This window comes from Callorhinchus milii, unplaced genomic scaffold, assembly GCF_018977255.1.
Source record: "Callorhinchus milii isolate IMCB2004 unplaced genomic scaffold, IMCB_Cmil_1.0 Scaffold1, whole genome shotgun sequence".
NCBI classification, from domain to species: domain Eukaryota; kingdom Metazoa; phylum Chordata; class Chondrichthyes; order Chimaeriformes; family Callorhinchidae; genus Callorhinchus; species Callorhinchus milii.
In genome coordinates this window covers 123980973-124004954 of record NW_024704742.1, presented here as the reverse complement: position 1 = coordinate 124004954, position 23982 = coordinate 123980973, and the positions used below count along the sequence as shown (strand labels likewise).

At 43.9% G+C, this 23982-nt stretch overlaps 1 protein-coding gene across 1 annotated transcript; it reads left to right on the top strand.

Annotated features, from left to right (window-relative positions):
• Nucleotides 1-20411, top strand: LOC103177829. Its single transcript, XM_007892187.2, has 10 exons — nt 1-77; nt 156-306; nt 1704-1854; nt 3571-3840; nt 5257-5457; nt 16456-16519; nt 16599-16740; nt 17514-17667; nt 19167-19439; nt 19869-20411. The coding sequence occupies exons 1-10, from the start codon at nt 14-16 to the stop codon at nt 20064-20066; spliced, it is 1668 nt and encodes a 555-aa protein (XP_007890378.2). The 5' UTR covers nt 1-13; the 3' UTR covers nt 20067-20411.
• The last annotated feature ends 3571 nt before the right edge of the window (nt 20412-23982 follow it).

Genomic DNA, 23982 nt, shown 5'->3' with positions numbered 1-23982 from the left:
ACAGTTGGACAAAATGATCAACATGGCTCAAGTGGCATTCGTTGTTTCAGTGATCATTGCCTTAGCCAACCAGGGCTGTAAGTGTTTGGATAATCTGTTGAAGATTCACAGCATTGACAAGCCTTTATAATAATCCTATTGTTTTTCTCCTGTAGTTTACTGCATGGAAATGACTCGCTCTGGCTGTCAGAAGGTGAAGTCTGGTTCAGCAGCGTACATGGTATCCATTCAACTTGACAACAAACATCTGTGTGGAGGAACGTTGATCCATTCCAACTGGGTCCTGACTGCAGCAAGCTGTAAACTGTAAGGTGCTCTGGTGTTTTAACATTTAAGATGCACAGTGTTTTCCTGAGCGTTTTAAAGATAGTGGTATCATTTTAGTTTATGCATTTTAAAGGATAGTTGGAAAAAATATAAGGGGTGAAAAGTACAATATTCAATAACATAATTATCACATTGTCAGATATTCTGCTCCTTGTGATGTCTCAGTCGATAACCATAAGTGAACAAGCTAACTAGTGCTCTGGGCAGGCTGTACCTAGAGTACTGCATTCAGTTCCACTCACTGGAACATAATAGAGTTGCTCAAGCCCTAAAGAGTGCAGAGGAGACAATGAAGATAATCCCCAGTGTTAGAGGAATGTTTATTTGTGCAGTTGGACAAAATGATCAACATGGTTTGAGGAGCTTTTGTTGTTTCAGTGATCGTTGTCTTAGCCAACTAGGGCTGTAAGTGTATGGATAATCTGGATCAAGAGCACTCTGGGATGCTGCCTGGCGTGGAGGGCACTATATAAGTGCAAGTTGTTGTTGTTGTTGAATGAGCTATAAGCAATGATTAGACATACTAGGGTTCTCTAGAAAGGAGATGACCTTATAGAGGGGATCTTATAAAGCATATAACATTTTAAACAGGATTAAAAAAGTGGATCCAGAACAATATTTTCAGATATAACAAGACAGTACAAGAGGATCCAGGTTTAGAGTTGAAAAGAGCAGTTTCAGGACAGACAACAAGAGGTTTTTCTTTATCCAGAGGGTAATTAGCAACTGGAACGGGATGCGGGGAAGGGTGATTGAGCCCAGGGTGCTGGACTCATTTGAGAATTGTAGTTTAATTGAAGTTGTGCTATGGATGCTGAGATATCTCTGCCTTCTAAGAGCATCCCCTGTCTTTCACAGGGTGGGCGGGTGTGCAAGCAGGCAGACAAGGACAAAGAATAAGCAATAGAGGAAAGCTGGAGTTGGAGTCATGGAGATATACATAATACTAATAATAATCCTTGCATTCAATATAGTACCATAACACATTGCTAAGACATAGTCTAATTTGACGCTCCAATGAAGTGTTGCATTTTCGGAGGTGGTGTCCTCGGATGAAACATTAAACTCCCTGTTCAGATGGATGTTAAAGATCCCATGGCACTATTCAAAAAGAGAAGAGTGTTTCCTAGTCTCCTGGCCAACAACCCCCCAAACAAAATTGGTCACTCACTCTTTGGCTGTTTGTGAGACCTTGCTGTGCGCAAAACTAGCAGGACATTCAGATATACTAATAAATTCCCCTTGAAAGTGTTCATGATATTAAAGATCTGATATTTTACGTTTTGTCTTTTTCTGATCCTCATTCAATGCAACTAAATAATTTCCAAAATGATAAGATCCTTCAAACACTATCTGTTTTTTTATAAAATCTGCAGGTTGTTTAAGAAAAAGAATCCTACAGTGGTCCTTGGAGATCAATCAACAAAGAAGAAGGGTAAGACAGAACAGAAAATTCGGGTGGAAAACGTAATACCATTCCCTGAATTCAAGGATTTATCCCTAGAAAATGACATCATGCTTCTCCAGGTAAATTTTGTGTAATAAATTATCCAGCCATTATTTTCAGCAAGGAGTTTTCTGGGGGCTGGCAAGCTGTTACACTTGAAGAGAGGGTTATCTGATATTAATAATAATAATCCTTGCATTTGATATATCCCTTTATTATGTTGTTAAGATGTCTCAAAGGGTTTCATGGAATATATGAAGTAAAGTAGAGTGACTGTGTATTTTGTGGGCAAAATACGTTCACATTTATATTTCTGCATTCATCAGAAACAGAATTAGATGAGAAAAGTCAAGGCTGTAGAGCAGAGTAGTGACTTGGGAGATGAAGAAAAGAGTGTGTCAAGTAGGGACAAAGAGTTTAACAAAGAAAATAGGGTATTAATGTGTAGGGGAATTAGTAAAAAGTATTTTTAGTGAAAATTAAAGGCGCTATAACTGAATGCACACAGCATTTGTAACAAGATAGACAAATTAATGGCACAAATAGAGATAAATGGGTACAATCTAGTAGCCATTACTGAGTGGTTACAGGGAGACCAAGGTTGGGAGCTAATAAAGGATGAGATAAAAACAGTAGAGAGGAAGGACCTTAAGTCAAAAAATCAGGATGTAGAATCAGTAATGGTGGAGCTAAGAAACAACAAGGGGTAGAAAACACTAGTGGGAGCAGTTTATAGACCCCCAAACAGCAGTTACTGTATTGGGCAGAGTATTAATCAGGAAATTAGAGAAGCATGTAGCAAGAGGTATACACTAATAGTGGGTGATTTTAATCTTCATATAGACTGGGAAAACCAAATTGACAAAAGTAAATTAGAGGATGAGTTTATGGAATGATTAGAGATAGTTTTCCAGAACAATATGCTGAGGAACCAACCAGGGAACAGGCTATCCTAGATCTTGTATTGTGTAACGAAGCAGGGCTAATCAGTAATCTTGAAGTTAAGGCTCCTCTAGGCCAGAGTGACCAGAATATGATGGAATTTAATATTAAGTTTGAGAGTGATGTAGTTAAGTCTGAAACAAGGGTCTTAAACTTAAATAAAGCCAACTTTGCAGGTATGAGGGATGATTTGACAAAATAGATTGGGAAGGTAGATTAAAAGATATGATGGTAGACAAGCAATGGCAAATGTTCAAAGATATATTATATAATTCCCAGCGAACGCATATTCCCTTGAGAAATAAAAATTCAACGGGAAAAGTGGTTCAACCATGGGTAACTAGAGAAGTTAAGGAAAGTATAAAATTAAAAGAAGAGGCCTATTGCCAAAAAAGAGCTGTAAACCTGAGGATTGGGAGGGCTTTAGAGATCAGCAAAGGATAACTAAAAAACTGATTAAAAGGATGATAATGGAATATGAGAGTATATAAGATAGAGGGGGAGAGACTAGTTAGTGTTAATATTCAGAGAGATTTAGGTATCCTTGTACACCAATCACAAAAAGTTAGTATGCAGGTTCAGCAAACAAGTAGAAAGGCTAATAAATGTGAGCATTTATTGCAAAGGGGTTAGAGTGCAAGAGCTGGGAAGTCTTGCTGCAATTGCATAGGGCCTTGGTGAGTCCGCACCTAGAATATTCTGTGCAGTTTTGGTCTCTTTATCTAAGAAAGGATATACTGTAAAGTGGATTGACTGTGAGTTTTGTGGGAATTCGGAGCTTTACATGTTTAAGGAGTATGTATTTAAGAGCTATAGACTGAAGTGCAATAGATGATTATTTTTATCTGTTACAGTTAGCTCAAGATGCAAATATTAAAAGGAAATCTGTAGAAATCTTCCATCTGCAAGTACTGCCAAAAGACATCAAACGTGGAACAAGGTGCAGTGTTCTGGGATGGGGAAAAACCAGTACAAATGTTCAGAAATCGTCTGACACTTTGATGGAAGCAGATGTAACTGTGATTGATAATGCCACCTGCAATAAATCTTACCACAAACATCCAATTATAACTAGCAACATGATCTGTGCAGCTGAACAAAAGGGTAAAAATAATATGTGCATGGTAAGTCATTGACAACAACAGCAATAATAATTTATGTTTATACAGTGCCTTTCATGTCGGGAGGAATGCCACTGTCATTTGAAGGAATTTATATCTCTCATTCATATTGTAAACTGTGATATTTAGCTAGCATGAGAACATGTGGAGTCCTGTAGCTCAGTGGTTAGAGCACTCGCTTTGCAAGCGAGAGACCTAAGTTCAATTCCAGGCAGGGCGAAACCTTGGGCAAGTTTCTTTACTCTACACGCCTAATAATAATCCCTCCAAAATCCCCCAAAAATAATAAATTGGTCATTTTCAATCTACGACTGTTTGTGGGACATTGCTGTGCACAATTGGCTGCCGCATTCGCCCACATATATACGGTCAATTCACTTTACAGTGTGTTCTGTGAAGCGCTTTGGGACGTCCTCCCGACGTGAAAAGCGCTATATCAAATGCAAGGATATAGGATATATATATATATGTGTGCTTTATTTATATAATAGATCTAGGAGTTGATTCTCAGATTGTTGGTAAATGTACAGACTTTGATGGCAGCTCTGTATAATTGTCCATTTGTCAATAAGAACAGAGCAAAGCAAGGACAAGATGAGGCCATTTAGCTTGTTCCACAAGTTATTAGATCTTGGCACATAATAATAATAATCCTTGCATTTACACCTCACTTGCATTTACCTCCTCACCTACAAGGCCATTCGCGGCCTTGCTCCCTCCTACCTCTCCGACCTACTATCCTCCTACCTACCTGCCCGTACCCTCCGTTCTACTGGCTCCGGTTTGCTCCACATCCCCCGCCCTAATCGCCCCACCATCGGTGGCCTTTCGCCATACCTTTACAAGGCCAGTAACTTTACTGCCTCGATGGTATGAACTTATAATGGGATGAAGCAAAATAATAATCCTTGCTTTTGATATAGTGCCTTTTCACGTCTTCGAGACATCTAAAAGTGCTTCACACAATATACTGCAAAATGAATTGACTGTATATTTTCTGGGCCAATTGCACACAGAGGTGTGGATTAATATTCCTTTTATATATTTTTTGACGGGATTATTACTCCCGGAAAAGCAATCTGCCAACTAACGGTTCCTACTTACTGCTAGATAAACACAGGCTTGTCGAGTAAGGAAACTTGCTTACATTTCACCCTGCTCGGGAATCAAACCGAGGTCCTCTTGCTTGTGAAGCGAGTGCTAAACCACTAAACTGCAGAGTTCCAGTATATTCACTGGAACAGATGAAATACATTACATGGAGTGCAATCATTTGAAAGTAAACCATAGCACAAGATTACTTATTATATGTCTCACATGGTATGCCCTCATGAATTGATTATTCATTTCATGACTGCAATATCTTTATCTTTACTTGAATACTCCAGTTCTAACATGTTGTCTAATTTTTTACCACAGATTTCTCCAGGTGGTCCATTGCTGTGCAAAATAGGAAAGGTTTTGCATAAGAAGAAGATGTTGTGTGGTATTGCTTTACATGGAAAGAATTCCAAAGATGCCAACAAGCCTGAAATCTGCACCCTGTTAACAGAGAAATACATCTCCTGGATTCAGAAACTCATTGGAGTTGAAAGTTATCATGCGCCAGTTAAACAAATTTAACAAGAAAATCATGAAGGATCCGTATTTGTTGGCTTATGGTGATTAAACTATAGCTTGCTTATAGGTTTTTGTAGTTTGAGTGATTTGAAAGAAATCTGACACTTTCAGCATGTGTGACTCTTGAATACTCTATTGCTACTGATTCGGAAAAACTAGCAAAGATAATATGGTAAGTCTAGACCAAGTGACCAACAACAGACCAGCAAGGCTTGTTTTATTCAGGAATTGTGAAACCAGTCTTCCTAAATATGAGAGCAATAAATTGTGTGTCACCTTGGCACAGTGCACTCAGCACTCTCACCTCTGAGTCAGAAGGTTGTGTGGACTTTGAGTCGCATTGGGACTTGGAATCACATAACCTAAGGTGACACTCCAATGCAGTGATGGAAGTGTGTTGCATTGTCAGAGGTGCTGTCCTTCAGATGAGATGTTAAACTGAGATCCCATCTGCCTGTTCAAGTGGATGTTAAAGATCCCACTTGCACTATTTGAAAAGAGAAGGGAGTTTCTCCCAGTATCCTGGGCAACAATCCCCCAAACAGAATTGGTCACTCAGTCCATGGCTATTTGTGGGACATTGTTATGCGCAACTGGGCTGCTGCGTTTCATCTACAAAATACACAATCAATCCACTTTACAGTATATCCTGTGAAATACTTTGAATGTCTCGATGACATGATAAAGCGTTATATCAAATGCAAGGATTATTATTATTATCTTGAATGAGCATAGGTTGTATACAGAATTGATAATAATAAAATGATTTTTTTTATGATTATTATTATTAACTATATATAAAACCTGTGTATATCCAAGATGTTTAGAGAGATTCTTCTACATAAAGTGCTTTTCGCGTTTGTAGGACATCTCAAAGGGCTTTACGGGATTTACTGTGATGACTGTGTATGTGAATGTAGCAGATAATCTGTCCACAGCAATAGTCCATAAACAGCTCTTGATGCAGGTTAGATAGCATCACGTCTTATGTTACTGCTGTTCATAAATGTTTGAGGCTAAAACAAGAGAAAAATGTATCAGTATTTTGCTAACAAGAAAATAAATTGTGAAACATGGTATTAATCTCACTTTTGTTTCATTAATTGATTGTAAACTTGCTTGTGAAATCCTCAACAACAACAACAACAACAAAATTACATTTATAGAGCGCCTTTCTGGCGGGAAGACATCCCAAGGCGCTGGACAGTCAAGGATCAGGACCCGAGCATGGGGGAAGGGTGGGGTAAGGGTGAGGGAAGACAGGGAGGTGGGAGGGCAAAGAGGAGGGTCTTGAGACCGGCCTTGAAGGAGGCAAGGGAGGAAGCGAGGTGAAGGGACCGTGGGATGGAGTTCCAGAGTGTGGGAGCAGAGAGGCTGAAAGCCCGGCCACCAATGGTAGGACGGGTCGGGCGGGAGACATGGAGCAGACCGGAGCCCGCTGAACGGAGGGAGCAGGCAGGTTGGTAGGGAGTTAGCAGGTCAGAGAGGTAGAAGGGGGCAAGACCATGGATGGCCTTGAAAGTGAGGACGAAGATCTTGAATTCGATCCTCTGAGGGATGGGGAGCCAGTGGAGTCGGGCGAGGGAGGGAGTGATGGGGTCACATAGCCTGGTGCGCGAGAGTATGCAAGCTGCAGAGATTTGGATGATCCGCAGCTTGTGAAGGGAAGCATTGGGAAGGCCGATGAGGAGGGAATTTCCATAATTGAGCCTTGATGTGACAAATGCGTGGTTAAGGGTTTCGGCAGCCTGAGGGGTGAGGCAGTGGCGGAGTCTGGCAATGTTGCGGAGGTCGTGGAAGGCAGTGCCGGTCATGGTGCGGATGTGGGGGAGAAAGGACAGTTCAGGGTCAAACAAGACACCCAGGTTCCTGACTGGCTTAGTGAGGTTGAGTGTGCAGCCGTGGATGCGGATGCTGGCAGCGCCCGAAGTGTAGAAGCGCTGGCATGAGCCAATCAGGAGGACCTCAGTCTTGCTGACGTTCAGCTGGAGAAAGTTGTCCCTTGTCCAGGACTTGATGTCGGACAGGCAGTCGGCCAGCACGTCAGTAGTCATGGAGTTGAGGGTGGAGGCAGAAAGATAGAGTTGGGTGTTATCCGCATACACGTAGAAATTTACCCTATGTCTGCGGATGACATCACCAAGGGAAAGCATGTAGAGGGTGAAGAGGAGGGGACCGAGGACAGAGTCCTGAGGAATACCACAAGAGACAGTGCGGGGGCTGGAGGAGAAGCCGTTAGCTGAGACGAAGTGGAGGCAGTGTGAAAGGTAGAACCTGAACCAGTCAAGGACAGAACCTTGGAGGTTGAGGTGGGAGAAAAGGTGGTGGAGGAGGATTGAATGGTCCACAGTGTCAAAAGCAGCAGAGAGGTCGAGGAGGACGAGGAGGCAGAGGGAGCCCTGGTCACACATCAGAGAGGCAGCGGTTCTCTCAAGGACCTTGGACAGAAAAGGGAGGTTGGAGATGCGGTAGGTGGATAGCTGTGTTGGGTCAAGGGAAGGTTCTTCAAGGTGGGGGTGATAGTGGCTGTTTTGTTTTAGGGGGGTAGGAACAGTGCCAGATGACAGGGAGAGGTTAATGATGTCGGCGAGTAGTGGGGCAAGGAGGTGAAGCTGGGATTTAAGGAGAGGGGTGGGGATGGGGTCCAGGGAGCAGGTTGTGGACTTCATGAAGGATATGATGGTGATGATAGAGGAGGGGGTGACAGGTTCAAAGGTGTGGAAGGAGGGATGGATAGTGGTCGGAGTGTGGTGGTGGGGGGGTTAGGAAGGTGATGGAAGTTGGGGGTCAGTGGCAGCTGAGTGGATTCCCTCATTTTTTTCATGGCAAAACCTTGGGCAAGTTTCCTTACTCCACACACCTAATAATAATCCCTCCAACACCCAAAGCAATAATAAATTGGTCATTTTCAATCTACGACTGTTTGTGGGACATTGCTGTGCGCAATTGGCTGCTGCGTTCACCCACAAATATACAGTCAATTCACTTTACAGTGTGTTCTGTGAAGCGCTTTGGGACGTCCTCCCGACGTGAAAAGCGCTATATCAAATGCAAGGATTATTATTATTATTATTATTTTGGACTTGAGGAAGACCAGCATTTCCTCGCAGTGAAAGTTGGAGGAAAGAATCTGCGAGGCATGGCAGGGAGAGCGGAGAAGCCGGTTGGTGATGAAGAACAGGAGCCTGGGGTTGCTCTTCGCCTCCAGAATTAACCTGGAATAGAAGGACGATGGCCGAGGTGAGAGCAGAGTGGTAGGTTTTGATGTGGTCCAGCCAGATGTGCTGGTGGAACATTAGGCCGGATTTGAACCAAATGTGTTCGGCAGCCTGCACCTGGCCCTTGAGCGAGCAGAGGTAGCTGGTGAACCAGGATGAAGGTCGGGAACAAGAGGCAGTTCGGGAGGCAAGGGAGGCAAGGGCGTCAAGTGTGGTGGAGAGGGTGCTCAGGGCAGCAGAGAGAGATTGTGGGGAGATTTTTCCACAGGCGGTAGGAGATGGTGATAGGTTTGGAGGCAGTGGGTAGAGGGATAAAGGTGTTGAGGGAGATGAAATGGTGGTCAGAGATAGCCTTGTCTGCGATGGTGACATCCCAAGTGCTGAGGCCCTGGGTGATCACTAGGTCAAGCGGGTGGCCATGAACATGGATAGAAGAGTGCATATGGAGGGAAAGGTTAAGAGAGGAAAGGAGAGGAGAGAGGAGAAGTCTGAGGAGGTGGAGCAAGAGTGGGTGAATTGGAGGTTGAAGTCGCCTAGGATGATGAGGCGGTCGGAGCGGTTGGGTTATGCGAATAAGGATGGAGAGGTTAGCCCCCGGGTCTGGGCCCGTGGTGGCTTGTGGTGGTAGTGGGGAATGGGGCTGTGGGTGTAGCTTCTGCTGGACAGCCAATGCTGAGTACCACGATGAGCCCGGCGGAGGATTCCCAGGCTGGAGCAGAGGAAGGCAGTGGGGGGATCCTCTCTGGGACAGGCAGCAAGTGCAGTCTGGCAAGAATTCGGGTAATTAGGGAGCGGAGTTTGGTGTGGGTAAAAATGCGGATGACAGAGTTTTGGATGACCTGGATTTTGTGAATGGTAGTGGAGGAGAGACAAAGAGGGCATTTGAATAGTCCAGCTGAAAGGTGACAAAAGCATGCACCTGTGTTTCAGCGGCTTTTGGAGTGAGGTATTGGCGGAGACTGGTGATGCGTTGGAGGTGGAAGAAAGCGGTGCTGGTGAGGGATCGGATGTGGGGGTGGAAGGATAATTGGGGGTTGAACCTGATGCTTAGGAGGAGGTCGGATAGGTGGAGGAGGTGAGAACCATGTGATTTTAGATGTTGATAATAATAATAGAAATAATAATCCTTGCATTTGATTTAGCGCTTTTCACGTCTTCTAGACGTCCTAAAGTGCTTCGCAGAATATACTGTAAAGTGAATTGACTGTATATTTGTGGGTGAACGCGGCAGCCAATTGCGCACAGCAGTATCCCACAAACAGTCGTAGATTGAAAATGACCAATTTATTATTGTTTTGTTTTGGAGGGATTATTATTAGGCGTGTGGAGTAAGGAAACTTGCCCAAGATTTTGCCCTGCCTGGAATTGAACTCAGGTCTCTCGCTTGCAAAGAGAGTGCTCTAACCACTGAGCTTCCATTTTTGTCAGCTGAAGGAAATTCGCGCTCATCCAGCTCCTGATGTCTGACAGGCAGGCTGACAGAACATCAGGGGACTGACGGTCGCAATGTGAGGTGGAAAAATAGAGTTGGGTGTTGTCCGCATACGTGTGGAAATTGACTCCATGTCTGCGGATGACATCCCCAAGAGGGAGCATGTAGGTCAGAAAGAGGAGGGGTCCAAGGATAGATCCTTGGAGTACCCGCAGGTAACCGGGTGAGAACGGGAGGAACAGCCGTTTGTGCAGATGTACCGCTGGGTGGTTCGTGAGGTAGGACTTGAACCAGGCGAGTGCGGTCCCACTGAGGTGGAAGACAGAGGAAAGACAGTGGAGAAAGGTGCTCCAGAACACCACGTCAGGTTGCCCTTTAAATGAGTCCAGTGTCTTGGACTTCACCATCTGTCCTGGCTACCTGTTCCAATTATTAATTACCACTGAATAAATAAAAGCTTTCTGGTATCTGTCCTGAAATTGTCTTCTACAACTCTAAACATACATCATCCTGTTCTACTCCTTGATACATCCTAAAGAATTGTTCTGGGTTTACAGTTGTACACCTCTATGAGATCCCCTCTGAGTCATCTTATCTCAAGACTGAAGAGCCCTAACTTTTCTAATCACTGCTCATATCACATTCCTCTAACACTAAGGATCAACCTTGTTGCTTTCCTTGGGATGATCTCTAGTGATCTGAGCATCCACCTTATCACTTCTCAAGAATGTTTCCGAAGCGAAGTAGGAATGTACCATAGCTTTGTCCAGTAATGTATATTTCTTCCTAATTCTACCATGGTACTTGCCGGTCATTACAAAATATGTGCATTCAATATTCCTGAATGGAAGTGCGGATGTAGCTTTACTTCCAAATTGACAATGCTTATGATATTACAAGTATTGTTCTACTTTTTTGGTTATGATAAGTGACAAAAGATGAACTATTCAACTTGACTAGGTTAAGATATTTGATAAAATGCCTTATCATATTGTCGAAATGACTCAAAGCACTTCACAGGATTTAATATAAAGTGTAGTAAAAGATGACATAATCCACAGATATGGGGTCAACTTCTATATGTATGCGGATAACACCAACTCTATCTCTCTGCCTCCATCCTCATATCTATCAGACATCAAACCCTGAATGAGAGCTAACTTTCTTCAGTTGAACGTCAACAAGACTGAGGCTCTCCTGATTGGCTCCCATCAGCTACGCCACACCTCAGGCATTGACAGCATCACCGTCCAAGGATGCACACTATCTCATTGAGTCAGTCTGTAACCATGGTGTCTTGTTTGACCCTCAATTGTCCTTTCTATCCCACATCTGTGCCATGATCTGCTCTGCCTTCCCCACCTCCGCGACATCGCCCGGCTCCACTACTGTTTCACACCGCAGGCTGCCTAAACCTTCATACGTGCTTTGATTACATTGAGGCTCGACTATGCAAACTCCTTGCTTGTCGGCCTCCCCATCTCTTCCTTCCATAGGCTGCAGATCATCCAGAACTCTCCCACACCAGGCTCCGTGACCCTATCACCCCCATTCCCATCACACAGAGAATAACGTTCAAGATCCTAGTCATCACCTTCAAAGCCCTCCTTGGCCTTGCTCCTCCCTACCTCTGCAACTTCCTAACCTCTTCCAACTTATCCACTCCCTCCGCTCAGCATGCTCTGGCTTGCTTCATGTCCCCCGCCTTGCCCGGCCCATCATTGGCGGGCGAGTCTTCAGCCACTCTGCCTCTATCCTCTGGAATTCCATCCGGCAGTCCCTCTGCCTCGCCCTTTCGTTTGCCTCCTTCAAGACACATCTCAGGACCCTCTTCTTTTACCGTGACTTCAATCACCCTCCTTCCCACACTGCCCTCCACCCTCCCCGATATCGACCCCCAGCTTGGGTCCAAAACACTGATTGTCCAGCACCTTGGGATGTCCTCCTGACGGGAAAGGTACGACACAAATGTAATTTTGTTGTTGATGTACTACCTGTGCAATTATGGGCAAAGGTGGCAGCCAATTTGTGCACAGCAATGTCCCCTCCAAAAAAACATGAATGAAATCAATTCTGTCTGAAGGATTGTTGACCAGGACACTGGTAAAAATTCCTTTCTCTTACTCAATAGTGTCATGAGATCTGTAAGATTGATCTGAACAGGGAGACAGGACCACAGTGTAATGCTTCATTCGAACAATCGCACTTCCATCAATGGAGTTCTCCCTCAGCCCTGCATTGGAGTGTCAAGCATAACTACAATGTCCTTACGTGTGTTGTGTGTGTGTGGTTGGGGTAGGGGGGTGGGTGAGTGGGGGGTGGGGTGGGGTGGTGGTTGAGGATGTGCAGCTTGAACAGGTAACCTTAAGACCCATTTCAAACCTACCCTTCCTGCATGGTTGCAAATTAACTTCTCTCACACCTCTCCATCAACTCCCAACTCGAACCCCTCCAGTCCAATTTTCGCACTGCCCACAGCACAGAGACAGCATTCGTCAAAGTAACAGATAGCATCCTCTTTATCTGTGACTAGAGCTCCCTCTGCCTCCTCATTCTACTCGACCTTTCTGCCGCGATCGACATAGTTGATCGCGCAACTCTCCTCCACCACCTCTCCACCCTCATCCACCTTAGTGGGACTGCATTCACATGATTCGAGTCCTACTTGACAAACTGCCAACAATACATCTTGGCAAACCGTTTTTCCTCCCACCCCTCCTCCTTCACTCAAAATCCTCCTCCTCTACCGGCCCCCTAAAACCTCTCCCACCTTCATCTCTAATATTTCGACACTTCTTACATCTCTCTGCCTCTGCTCTGATCGCCTCATCATCCTGGGCGACTTCAACCTACACTTCACCCCCTCCTGCTCCATCTCCTCAGACTTCTCTTCCCTGCTCTCCTCGCTCAACCTCTCCCTCCACATCAACTCCCCCACTCACAGTCACGGCCACCCACTCGACTTGGTGATCACCCGGGGCCTCAGCGTCTCGGATGTCACTATCACCGACAAGGCCGTCTCCGACTACCACTTCATCTCCTTCACCACCTCCACCCTCCTCCCCACCTCCACCAGACCCACCACCATCTTCTACCGCCCCTGGAAGAAGTTACCCCCACAATCCCTAACTGCTGCCTTGGAGTCCTCTGAACACCTCTCCTTCTGGCCTTCAACCCTCACTGACCACTTTTCTTCTCTCACCCTCCTCCACAACACCCTCTCTTCCACACTCGACATTCTTGCCCCCATCACCTCCCGTACTGTCTCCTACTCTTGCTCCTCCCCCTGGTTCACCACCCACCTCCACTCACTGAAGAGCCAGGTGCGGGCCGCTGAACGCACCTGCGTCAAATCTGGCCTAACGGTCCACCGACAAATCTGGCTGGACCTCCTCAAAATCTACCGCTCCACTCTAGCCTCGGCCAAGTTGTCCTTCTACTCCAGGATAATCCTGGAGGCGAAGAACAACCCCAGGTTACTGTTTTCTACCACATCCCGACTCCTCCGTCCCCCCCGCCACCCCACGCAGGTCATCTCCTCCAACCTTCACTGTGAGGAGATGCTGGATTTCCTTGAATCCAAAATCAAGGGAATCCACTCCGCGGTCACTTCCCCTCCAACATCCACCCACCCCCCACCCCCGTCCTTCCACACTCCGACTCCTACCCATCCTCCCCTACACACTTTTGTACCCGTTTCCCCACCCTTTGTCGCCAAACTCATCCTATCCCTGAAACCCACCACCTGCTCCCTTGACCCCATCCCCACTCCACTCCTTATCTCCCAGCTCCACCTCCTTGCCCCACATATCACAGACATCGTCAACCTGTCCCTCTCCTCTGGCTCTGTTCCCATTCCCTTAAAAACTGCCACCATCACTCCCACCTTGAAAAAACCCTCCCTTGATGCGTCGCAGCTATCAAGCTACCGGCCCATCTCCAACCTCCCCTTCCTGTCCAAGGTCCTTGAACGAGTTGTCGCCTCCCAGCTGCGCTCTTTCCTCTCCACCCATTCATTATTCGAACCCCTTCAGTCGGGTTTCCGTGCTGCCCATAGCAAAGAAACTGCCCTGGTCAAGGTCACCAATGACATCCTGACCATCTGCGACGAGGGCTCCCTCTGCCTCCTCGCCCTCCTCGACCTATCGGCAGCATTCAATACGGTCGACCACGCTATCCTCCTCCACCGCTTGTCCTCCCAACTCAACCTTTAAGGCCCTGTCCTTGAATGGTTTAGGTCGTACCTCTCCCACCGTCTTCACTTTGTTTCCACGAATGGTTTTTCTTCCAGCCCCCGCACTGTCTCATGCGGTGTCCCTCAGGGCTCGGTCCCCTCCTCTTCACCCTCTATATGCTTCCCCTCGGTGACATCATCCGCAGACATGGGGTTAACTTCCACTTGTATGCGGATGACACCCAACTCTACCTTTCCTCCTCTACCCTCAACTCCACGACCACCGATGTCCTGACAGCTGCCTGTCCGACATCGAGTCCTGGACAAGAGACAACTTTCTTCAGCTCAACGTGCGTAAAACTGAGGCCCTCCTGATTGGCTCGCGTCAGCGCCTCCGCACCTCAGGCGCTGACAGCATCAGCATCCAAGGCTGCACTCTCCACCTCTCAAAGCCAGTCAGGAACCTCGGTGTTCTGTTCGACCCTGAGCTGTCCTTTCTCCCTCATATCCGCGCCACAACTGGCACCGCCTTCCATCACCTCCGGAATATCGCCAGACTACGGCACTACCTCACCCCTCACGCTGCTGAAACCCTGGTCCACGCCTTTATCACCTCAAGGCTGGACTATGGGAACTCTCTCCTCGCCGGCCTTCCCGGCACCTCCCTCCACAAGCTGCAGGTCATTCAGAACTCTGCAGCTCGTGTACTGTCCCGCACCAGGCTTCGTGACCACATCACTCCCACCCTCGCTCGCCTCCACTGGCTCCCCATCCCCCAGAGGATCGAATTCAAGATCCTCATCCTCACCTACAAGGCCATTCACGGCCTCGCTCCCTCCTACCTCTCTGACCTACTATCCCCCTACTTACCTGCCCGTACCCTCCATTCCTCTGGCTCCGGTCTGCTCCAAATCCCCTGCCCCAACCGCCCTACCATCGGTGGCCGGGCCTTCAGCCTCTCAGCCCCTAGGCTCTGGAACTCTATCCCCCAGTGCCTTCGCGTTGTCTCCTCCCTTTCCTCCTTCAAGGGTGGTCTCAAGACCTTTCTCTTTGACCGTGCCTTCAGCTCCCCTCTCGACTCTCTACCCCCTCCTCGCTCCCTCCCTTCCCTCCCCTCACCCTGACCATTTCCCCCCTGCTCGGGTCCTGACCCAACTGTACAGCGCCTTGGGACGTCCTCCCGACGTGAAAGGCGCTCTATAAATGGAATCTTGTTGTTGTTGTTGTCACCTATGGGGTGCCGCAAAACTCCGTCCCTGACCCCCTTCTTTCCCTCATTTACATGCTCCCTCTCAGGGATGTTATCCACAGCATGGGGTCAAGTTCCACATGTATGCAGATGACTCCCAAATCTACTTCTCCTCCTCCTCCTCCAGCTGCAATTCCCAGTCCACTGATGTCTTGTCAACTTGTCTGATGGACGTCAAGACCTGGATGAGCGAAAATTTCAGACAACTGAACGTCGGCAAGATGGAAGCCATACTCATTGGCTCCCGTCAATGCCTTCTTTCCTGCGGTTCCGAACTACCCAAATTCAATTCAGCATAAATTCTTTGCGAATATAAAATCTTTGGTTGGGGCTTAAACAGGAGGGTGGGATCTCGGCAGTGATTGGCCATCGTAGATGTCGGTCATCAGGGAGAGCGGGCTCTGGGCTGGTCTGACCTGACACCCACCCGGATGTCAGGCTCTGGGGTGGTAAGTATCGGAAGCCATTCACGGGGCACTCGGTAAACATCCCGATTACCCATATAGCCAGTCTGCTCCTGCTTCAGGGCACAGTTTCATGGTTGCAAAACTTAATTTCAGGACAGCAGCACAGACACCAGGAAGTATTTCTTTATTCAGAGGCTGAATAATTTATTCAGAGGGATGGGTTTCCAGGAAGGATAATTGAAGTGGGATACATTTAAGAAATAACTTGCTGCTGTATCGAATGGATGTTAGAGTGGGTATTCTGGAAGGATGAGATCAAATGGGAGTCAAAAGGAAGTCCTTCATCCAAACCTCTCTTGTGTTCCATGGCCTTGTGAATCAGAAGTGAGAATGCTACCAACTGAAGTGGGCCGACAGCTGCCAAAGATCATAGCTTGCGTGACTTGTGAATACCACATCCTCCAGCTGTTATAAAGTAGAACTGCTCTTAGACTAAAGTTGTGCAGTTGGACAAATAGCTCAGCATGCATCAAGTAATATTATTCGTCTCAGTAATCATTATCGCCTTAGTCAGTCAAGGCTGTAAGTATGTTCACAACCTGGTTTAAGATTCCCATAAATAACGATTATTTGTAACAATTGTATTCATTTTGTGCTGTAGATTTTTGTGTGGAAATAATTGATGGTCGTGATGTTAAGAAGACAGGATCTTATATGGCATCCATTCAGTTTCAAAACAAACATGAATGTGGGGCAACATTGATTCATCGCCAGTGGATCCTGACGACAGCAAACTGCATTGTGTAAGTATTGTAACATGTTGTTTATACTAATAGTTACTTAATAAAACAAAATGAGCACCAATATACCTTTTAATATGAGATATTATCTAGCTTTGAAGGTTGTAATTTGCAAAGTGTAGGGCATCTCAAACCACTTCCAGATCGTACCAGCAAACTGCTGTACATTTTCGATTAATTATCATTCATTAAGAAACTTTAATCAAAATTTAATAATAATTAGTGTAGCAAACAGAAAAGTCTCAGTCTGAGAATAAGTTAAGGGTGGTGTAAGCCAATTTTAGTTTCAATTAATCCACTGATAATAATATGCCTGATAATAATCCCTTAAGAAAATAAAACAATATTAAATTGGTCACTTCATACCACAACTTTTTGTGAGAGAGGATGCGCACAATTGGCTGTTGCATTTCGGCCACAATTATACAGTCACTTCACTTTACAGTCTATTCTGTGAAGCACTTTGAGACGCCTAGAAGACGTGAAAAGCACTATATCAAATGCAAGGATTATTATGATTATTATTATTATTATGATTATTATTACTGTACTGATCTGTGTGTACTGGGTGTGAACAATGGGTAAAAATGTATAAAAAGATACTATACTTGTATCCACAAATAGACCAGTAGGAATTTCACCCTAAAATGAAAGCAGTAAATTAAACAGAATGTTTGCTGTTATTTCATTTTCATGTGAATGTTGATATTGATATGATTGAACTAATTGAAAACCTTTTTAAAAAATACACCAAGTAACAAAGTTTCTTTACACAGTCACCTCAGCAAACGTCACAAAGGGAAAAAAAGTGTGATCCTTGGAACCCTTTCCTTGAAGAATAACAAGACAAGGCAGGAATTTACAGCCATAGCGGAAAAACGTGAAAACTATAATCAAAAGACAGAGGAAAATAACCTGGCGCTACTTAAGGTAAAAATTGTGGCTTTGTTAATGTGTTATTGTCTCAAATGTATGGAATATGATATATTATGATATCATCTGTACAATTATCCACAGAATCGATAAATTCATTGAGATCATATGGTTTGGAGGCTTTACAATAATAATTTAAAAAAAATAATCCTTGTATTTGATATAGGGCCTTATCACATCTTCGAGACGTCTCAAGGTCCTCCACAGAATATACTGTAAATTGATTAACTGTATATTTCGTAGGTGAAACCCGGTAGCCAATTTTGCACAGCAGTGTCCCACAAACAGTTATAGATTGAGCAACCAATTTTTTTTGAGGAATTATTACCCCTGGAAAAGTGATCTGCCAATCGACTAACAACTGGGTTCCCCACACTTGGGTCCTGATCCCTGACTGTTCAGTGCCTTGGAATGTCGTCCCAACGTGAAAGGTGCTTTACAAATGTAATTTTGTTGTTGTTCTTGCTCAAAACGATTCACAGAATATACTGCAAAGTGAATTCACTGGGTATTTTGAAATTATCCGCAGAACAGTGTACATTGTGGCTCAGTAATATTGTTAGAATCATAGAATTATACAGCACAGAAAGAGGCCATTCGGCCCATCGTGATTGCAGCGGCTCTTTAAAAAGAGCTATCCAAATTAATCCTATTCCCAAGATCTCTCCCCATACCCTGCAAACTTGTCCTCCCCAAATAATTATCTACTTCTCTCTTAGAAGTTGTTATCAAATCGGTTTCCACCATCCTTTCAGGCAACGCATTCCAGATCCAAACAACTCGTTGTGTGAAATAAATTCTCCTCACCTCCCCTCTGTTTCTTTTAACAACTATTTTAAATCAGTGTCTTCGGGTTACCAACCCATCAGCCAGTGGAAATAGTTTCTCCTTGTTCACCCTACCGAATCCCCTCATCATCTTGAAAATTTCTATTAAGTCTCCTCTTAACCTTCTCTTCGCCAAAGAGAATAATCCTAGCTTCTCTTGCCTCTCCTGATAACTGAAGTCCCTCATTCCTGGTACCATCCTGGTAAATCCCCTTTGCACCCTCTCCAATGCCTTGACTTTCTTCCTAAAGTGTGGTGCCCAGAACTGAACACAGTATTCTCATTGAGGCCTAACCAGTGTTTTATAAAGGTTCATCATAACTTACTGACTTTTGTATTTGATGCCCCTATTTATAAAGCCTAGTATCCCATATGCTTTTTAACAGCTTTATATACCTGTCCTGCTACCTTCAAACATTTGCTTATATGAAATCCCAGGTCTCTCTTTTCCTTCTCACTCTTTAAGATTGTACCATCATCTTATATTGTCTCTCCTCATTCTTCCTCCCAAAATGCGTTACTTTGCATTTCTCTGGATTAAACCTCATCTGCCAATATAGATTCACTTACATGTATTGCATTGCAAAATCTTGGGGAAATAAAACTGGCATAAACACATCACTTTTAAGCATAGTCTACATTTTATTATGATTTTCTTGTGTGTTACAGTTAGATCGTCCTGTTAAACTGAATAAATTTGTATCAATCCTTTCGCTGCCAAAATCAACAAAAGATATCAAACCTGAAACAAAATGCATTGTTCAAGGATGGGGTCAGGACAGTGTAGATGATGATGAGTCATCTGACACTTTGAAGGAAACAACTGTAAGAATCATAGACAGAACCACCTGCAACAGTAAAAATTATTATAATCGGAATCCAGTCATAACTGACGATATGATATGTGCTGGTGACAAAACGGGTAAAAACAGTGTATGTGTGGTAAGTTATCCATTCCTTGTATACAATAATTGTCGTTGTGTATAACTAACATGCATAATTTACACAGTGATTCAAAGAATAACAGGAATTTGTCCTCAGTAAGTGAAGGAATTCAGGCCACTCTGTTTGTACAAATATCTTGTATCACCTTCAAGGGCACTCACTATTGACCAAGATTACATGTATAGGCCATTAGCCTATCCTCCCATCACAGACTAGTACAAAATATGAAACCAAAAGGGGAGACAGAAAATAACTTAGAAAATAATAATAATAATAATTGTAAAACAGAAACAAGCTTGAGGTGTAAACTCTTTCCTTACATTTTTGGAGTTTGAAGGAGTGGAGTGTGGTATACTTATTATGGTGTGAATTGTTATATTAATGTTTATATAAGTTGAGTGATAATTTGTATTTGTTTTGTTGCAGGGCGATGCTGGTGATGCTTTACTGTGTAAAACAAAACGTTTCGGTAAACCTGTCTTCTCTGGAGTTGCCTCTTTTGGAAAGGGTTGTGCTGTTGACAAAAAGCCTGGCATCTATATGCTTCTATCCAGTAAACATGTCACGTGGATTAAGAAATCAATTAAAGGCACAAATTACAATACAACAATGAAGCAAAACTGACTGGGATCAGTTTCTTTGTATGCAGAAACAACGTATTTCTGTATTTCTTTGCTTGATATCATTATTGCCTGCTCTTGGGTTGAACTAAATGGAACTCAAATCCACAGTACTGTCTGCTTGCTAACTTGCTTTAAGAGGCTGCTTTTTTTCAGAATATAACTCTTCATAGTTATATTATTTGGTAATAATTGATAGAAATTTAAGAGTGAAAGTCATTTGTCCCATTAAGTCTGCACTGACGCTCAGAGCAAGGTGTTTATTGAATCCCACTGCACCACATGGCACCACTTATTCTCTTTTGAGCCTTTGTTTGAAATAGAAAATAAAGCAAACTGCATAACTGTTCTTGTGCATTTGGATCAATTATTCAGATTCCATATCATTGGGAACATAGGCATAACAACAACAACAACCTGCATTTATATAGCACTCTTCACGCAGGGTAGAGTCCCAGAGCATTTGACAGTGGCGGGCAATGTGGCGGAGGTGGAGTAAGGCATTCCTGCTTAGGGACTAGGTGTGAGGAAAGAAGGACAGGTGTGGGTCGAACCTGATGCCTAGGTTGCCACCAGTTCGGTGAGTCTGAGGGATATTCCGGGGAAATTGAGAAGGTCATAGCCACAAGACAGAGGACATTGATGGGAGCCAAGGAGTATGGCTTCCATCTTGTCAACATTTAGTTGTAAGAATTGGTGCTTTACTGTTTTATCAGATTGTCGCACCTCTTCGTATTTTTAATCCCAATTTTCACATGCTTTCTTCAAACGCCTGATCATCTGTACTTCCAAAGTGTTAGACAAGTTGAGTTAGTAGCACTCTCACCCCTGAGTCAGAAGATTGTGAATTTGAGCTCCATGTTGGGATTTGGAACTCATAGTCTTGAACTTCCATAGTCTAGGCTGACACTTTAATCCAATCCTGGAGTTGGGCTGTATTATTGAAGGTTCTGTAGTGCAGTGTCCTCCAAGCACTCCATTGGAGTGTCAACTTAGACCATATGAATTCAAAATCCCAAAGTCTGGCTTGAACCTACAGAATTCTGACAGAGGCTGACATCTGAGCAGGAAATGGACCTAAAACTTAAAAAAAAGGATACGTGATACTGGGCTTTATAATAATAATAATAATAATAATAATAATCCTTGCATTTGATATAGCGCTTTTCACGTCAGGAGGACATCCCAAAGCGCTTCACAGAACACACTGTAAAGTGAATTGACTGTATATTTGTGGGCGAACGCGGCAGCCAATTGCGCACAGCAATGTCCCACAAACAGTCGTAGATTGAAAATGACCAATTTATTATTGTTTTGGGTTTTTGGAGGGATTATTATTAGGCGTGTGGAGTAAGGAAACTTGCCCAAGGTTTCGCCCTGCCTGGAATTGAACTCAGGTCTCTCACTTGCAAAGCGAGTGCTCTAACCATTGAGCTACAGGACTAAATAGGAGTATAGAATACAAAAATCAGGACGTTACGATGAACCTTTATAAAACACTGGTTTGGCCTCAGCTAGAGTACTGTGTTTAGTTCTGGGCACCACACTTTAGGAAGGATGTCAAGGCATTGGAGAGAGTGCAAAAGAGATTTACCAAGATGGTGCCAGGAATGAGGGATTCCAGTTATCAGGAGAGACTAGAGAAGCTAGGATTATTCTCCTTGGAGCAGAATAGGTTAAGTGGAGATTGAATAGAAGTTTTCAAAATTAGGAGGGGATTTGATAGGGTGGACAAGGATAAACTATTTCCACTGGCGGGTGGGTCAGTATCCCGAGGACACCAATTTGAAATAGTTGTTAAAAGAACCAGAGGCGAGGTGAGGAGAAGGGAGTTGTTCGGATCTGGCATGCATTTCCTGAAAGGGTGGTGGAAACTGATTCAGTAACAACTTTCAAGAGAGAAGTAGATAATTATTTGGGGAGGGCAAGTTTGCAGGGCTATGGGGAGAGAGTGGGATTAATTTGGATAGCTCTTTTCAAAGAGCTGGCATAGAACACGATAGGCCGAATGGCCTCCTTCTGTGCTGTATGATTCTATAATTTCATGAGGTGATGACTAGACCCTGAAACTGATAGACTGTTGATCTTTGGTCTCGTTTTGCAAGAGACAAAGTGAGCCTTATTTCTGCTCTATCTCAGTCTTTTCTTAAAAGAAACACTTAACAGTAGTGGTTAGCATAAGTGTTCAGCAGGGTCTTAGAATGTATGCTTTTCACACCTAATGTGTGAGATCTGATGCATGCAGGATCAATTCTATCAGTCTCTATTCACACATATCTGACTATCACAGGTATTTATCTTATTGGTTCACATCCAATTTTGCATGTTTTTCTTCCTTTGCACTCTTCTCAAACCTCTCTCATATCTCAAAACCCAAGTCTTGCAGATGTTTGTGACTTGTAGAAAATGGTCTCTTCGCACAATTTTGTTGACCTATCCCAAATGTCATAGCATGTTTCTAAAGTCACTAACTTTTCCATTACCATTACTTTTGTTTTAAAAATAAATACAGTAGTTTTTTTTCCTAATTTTCTCTACAATGACATATAATAAAAAAAAACTTGCATTTGATGTAGTGCCTTATCACATCTTCAAGATGACTCAAAGCGCTTCACAGAATATGCTGTAAAATGAATTGACTGTATAGTTTGTGGGTGAAACTCGGCAGCCAATTGGGCACAGCAGTGTCCCACAAACAGTCATGGATTGAGTAACTAATTTTTTTTAAGGAATTATTATCCCAGAAAAGTGATCCACCAATTAACTAACAACCAAGTTGCTACTTACTACTATGTAAACAGCGTCGTGTGGACTAAGGAAACTTGCTCAACATTTTACTCTGCCTGGGAATAGAAGCCAGGACTCTCGCTTGCGAGTTGAGAGCTCTAACCACTGAGCTACAGGACTCTACATATGCCTCCTGGTCTGGCCTCCTCTTTCTGGATGTAGTTCCATAGCCCTGCTCAAGTGATCATTATTCATTACGTCTTGGTAATGAGTGTTGGCAGCCTACTCAATGCAGAGTTGAGCCTGATCTGTTACAGCACCTCAGTCCAAAAACACTTTTTAAAGTCTCCATTAATATCTATTTTCCAGTTATTACAGTTAAGGTTAATTACTTCTGTGAACAGCACTCACTGGTGAGCACTTCACTGGTGAAGCTCTATGATTAGTATACTCTAATGATGGGCCTTTATAATAGATTCCTCATGAAGCAATAACAGTTTAGACAGTTTTCCTTTAGGAAATAACATTATGGGATATAGTACATGGGTCGTTCGGAACATGTCCAGGCAACCGCCAGGAGGCGCAAGGCGAATAAGATGGACCTTGGTCTTTTTTTTATCTAGCATTTCTTATGTTCTTAATAAGACAAGCAATTTTGGAGACATTAAAGATCACTAATGCCAAAAGTCAGTTACAGCTTTTTGCTTTCTAACTGTTATCCTTTAATTGAGATTGATAGATTTCTTGTGGATAAAGGGATAAAGGGATATCGGGCTAAGGCGGGTAGATGGAGTTAGAATAGATCAGCCATGACCATATTGAATGGCGGGGCAAGCTTGAGGGGCCAAATAGCCTACTTCTGCTCCTAATTCTTCTGTTCTTATGTACGAATCCCTTCTTTTGCCAAAACAAAACATAATTCCCCCGTGAAGCCATTCATCGGTTTTCTGTTGACAGGTTGGGAAGAATAATTTCGTAAATATTCAACCAAACCATATAAGAAGTAAATTAGTGGCATTTCATAACGTTTTCAGTCAACTCAAACGCTTTAAAAAACGCAGCTAATTTCACTCCAAAATGATCACACATATCACAAGTCTGTAAACCTTCCACATCAGTGTGTTATGCTCTGTAGGATGAAGTGTCACCACATCCTTCTGAAAACACCTTAAAATGAAACTACACTTCTTTTT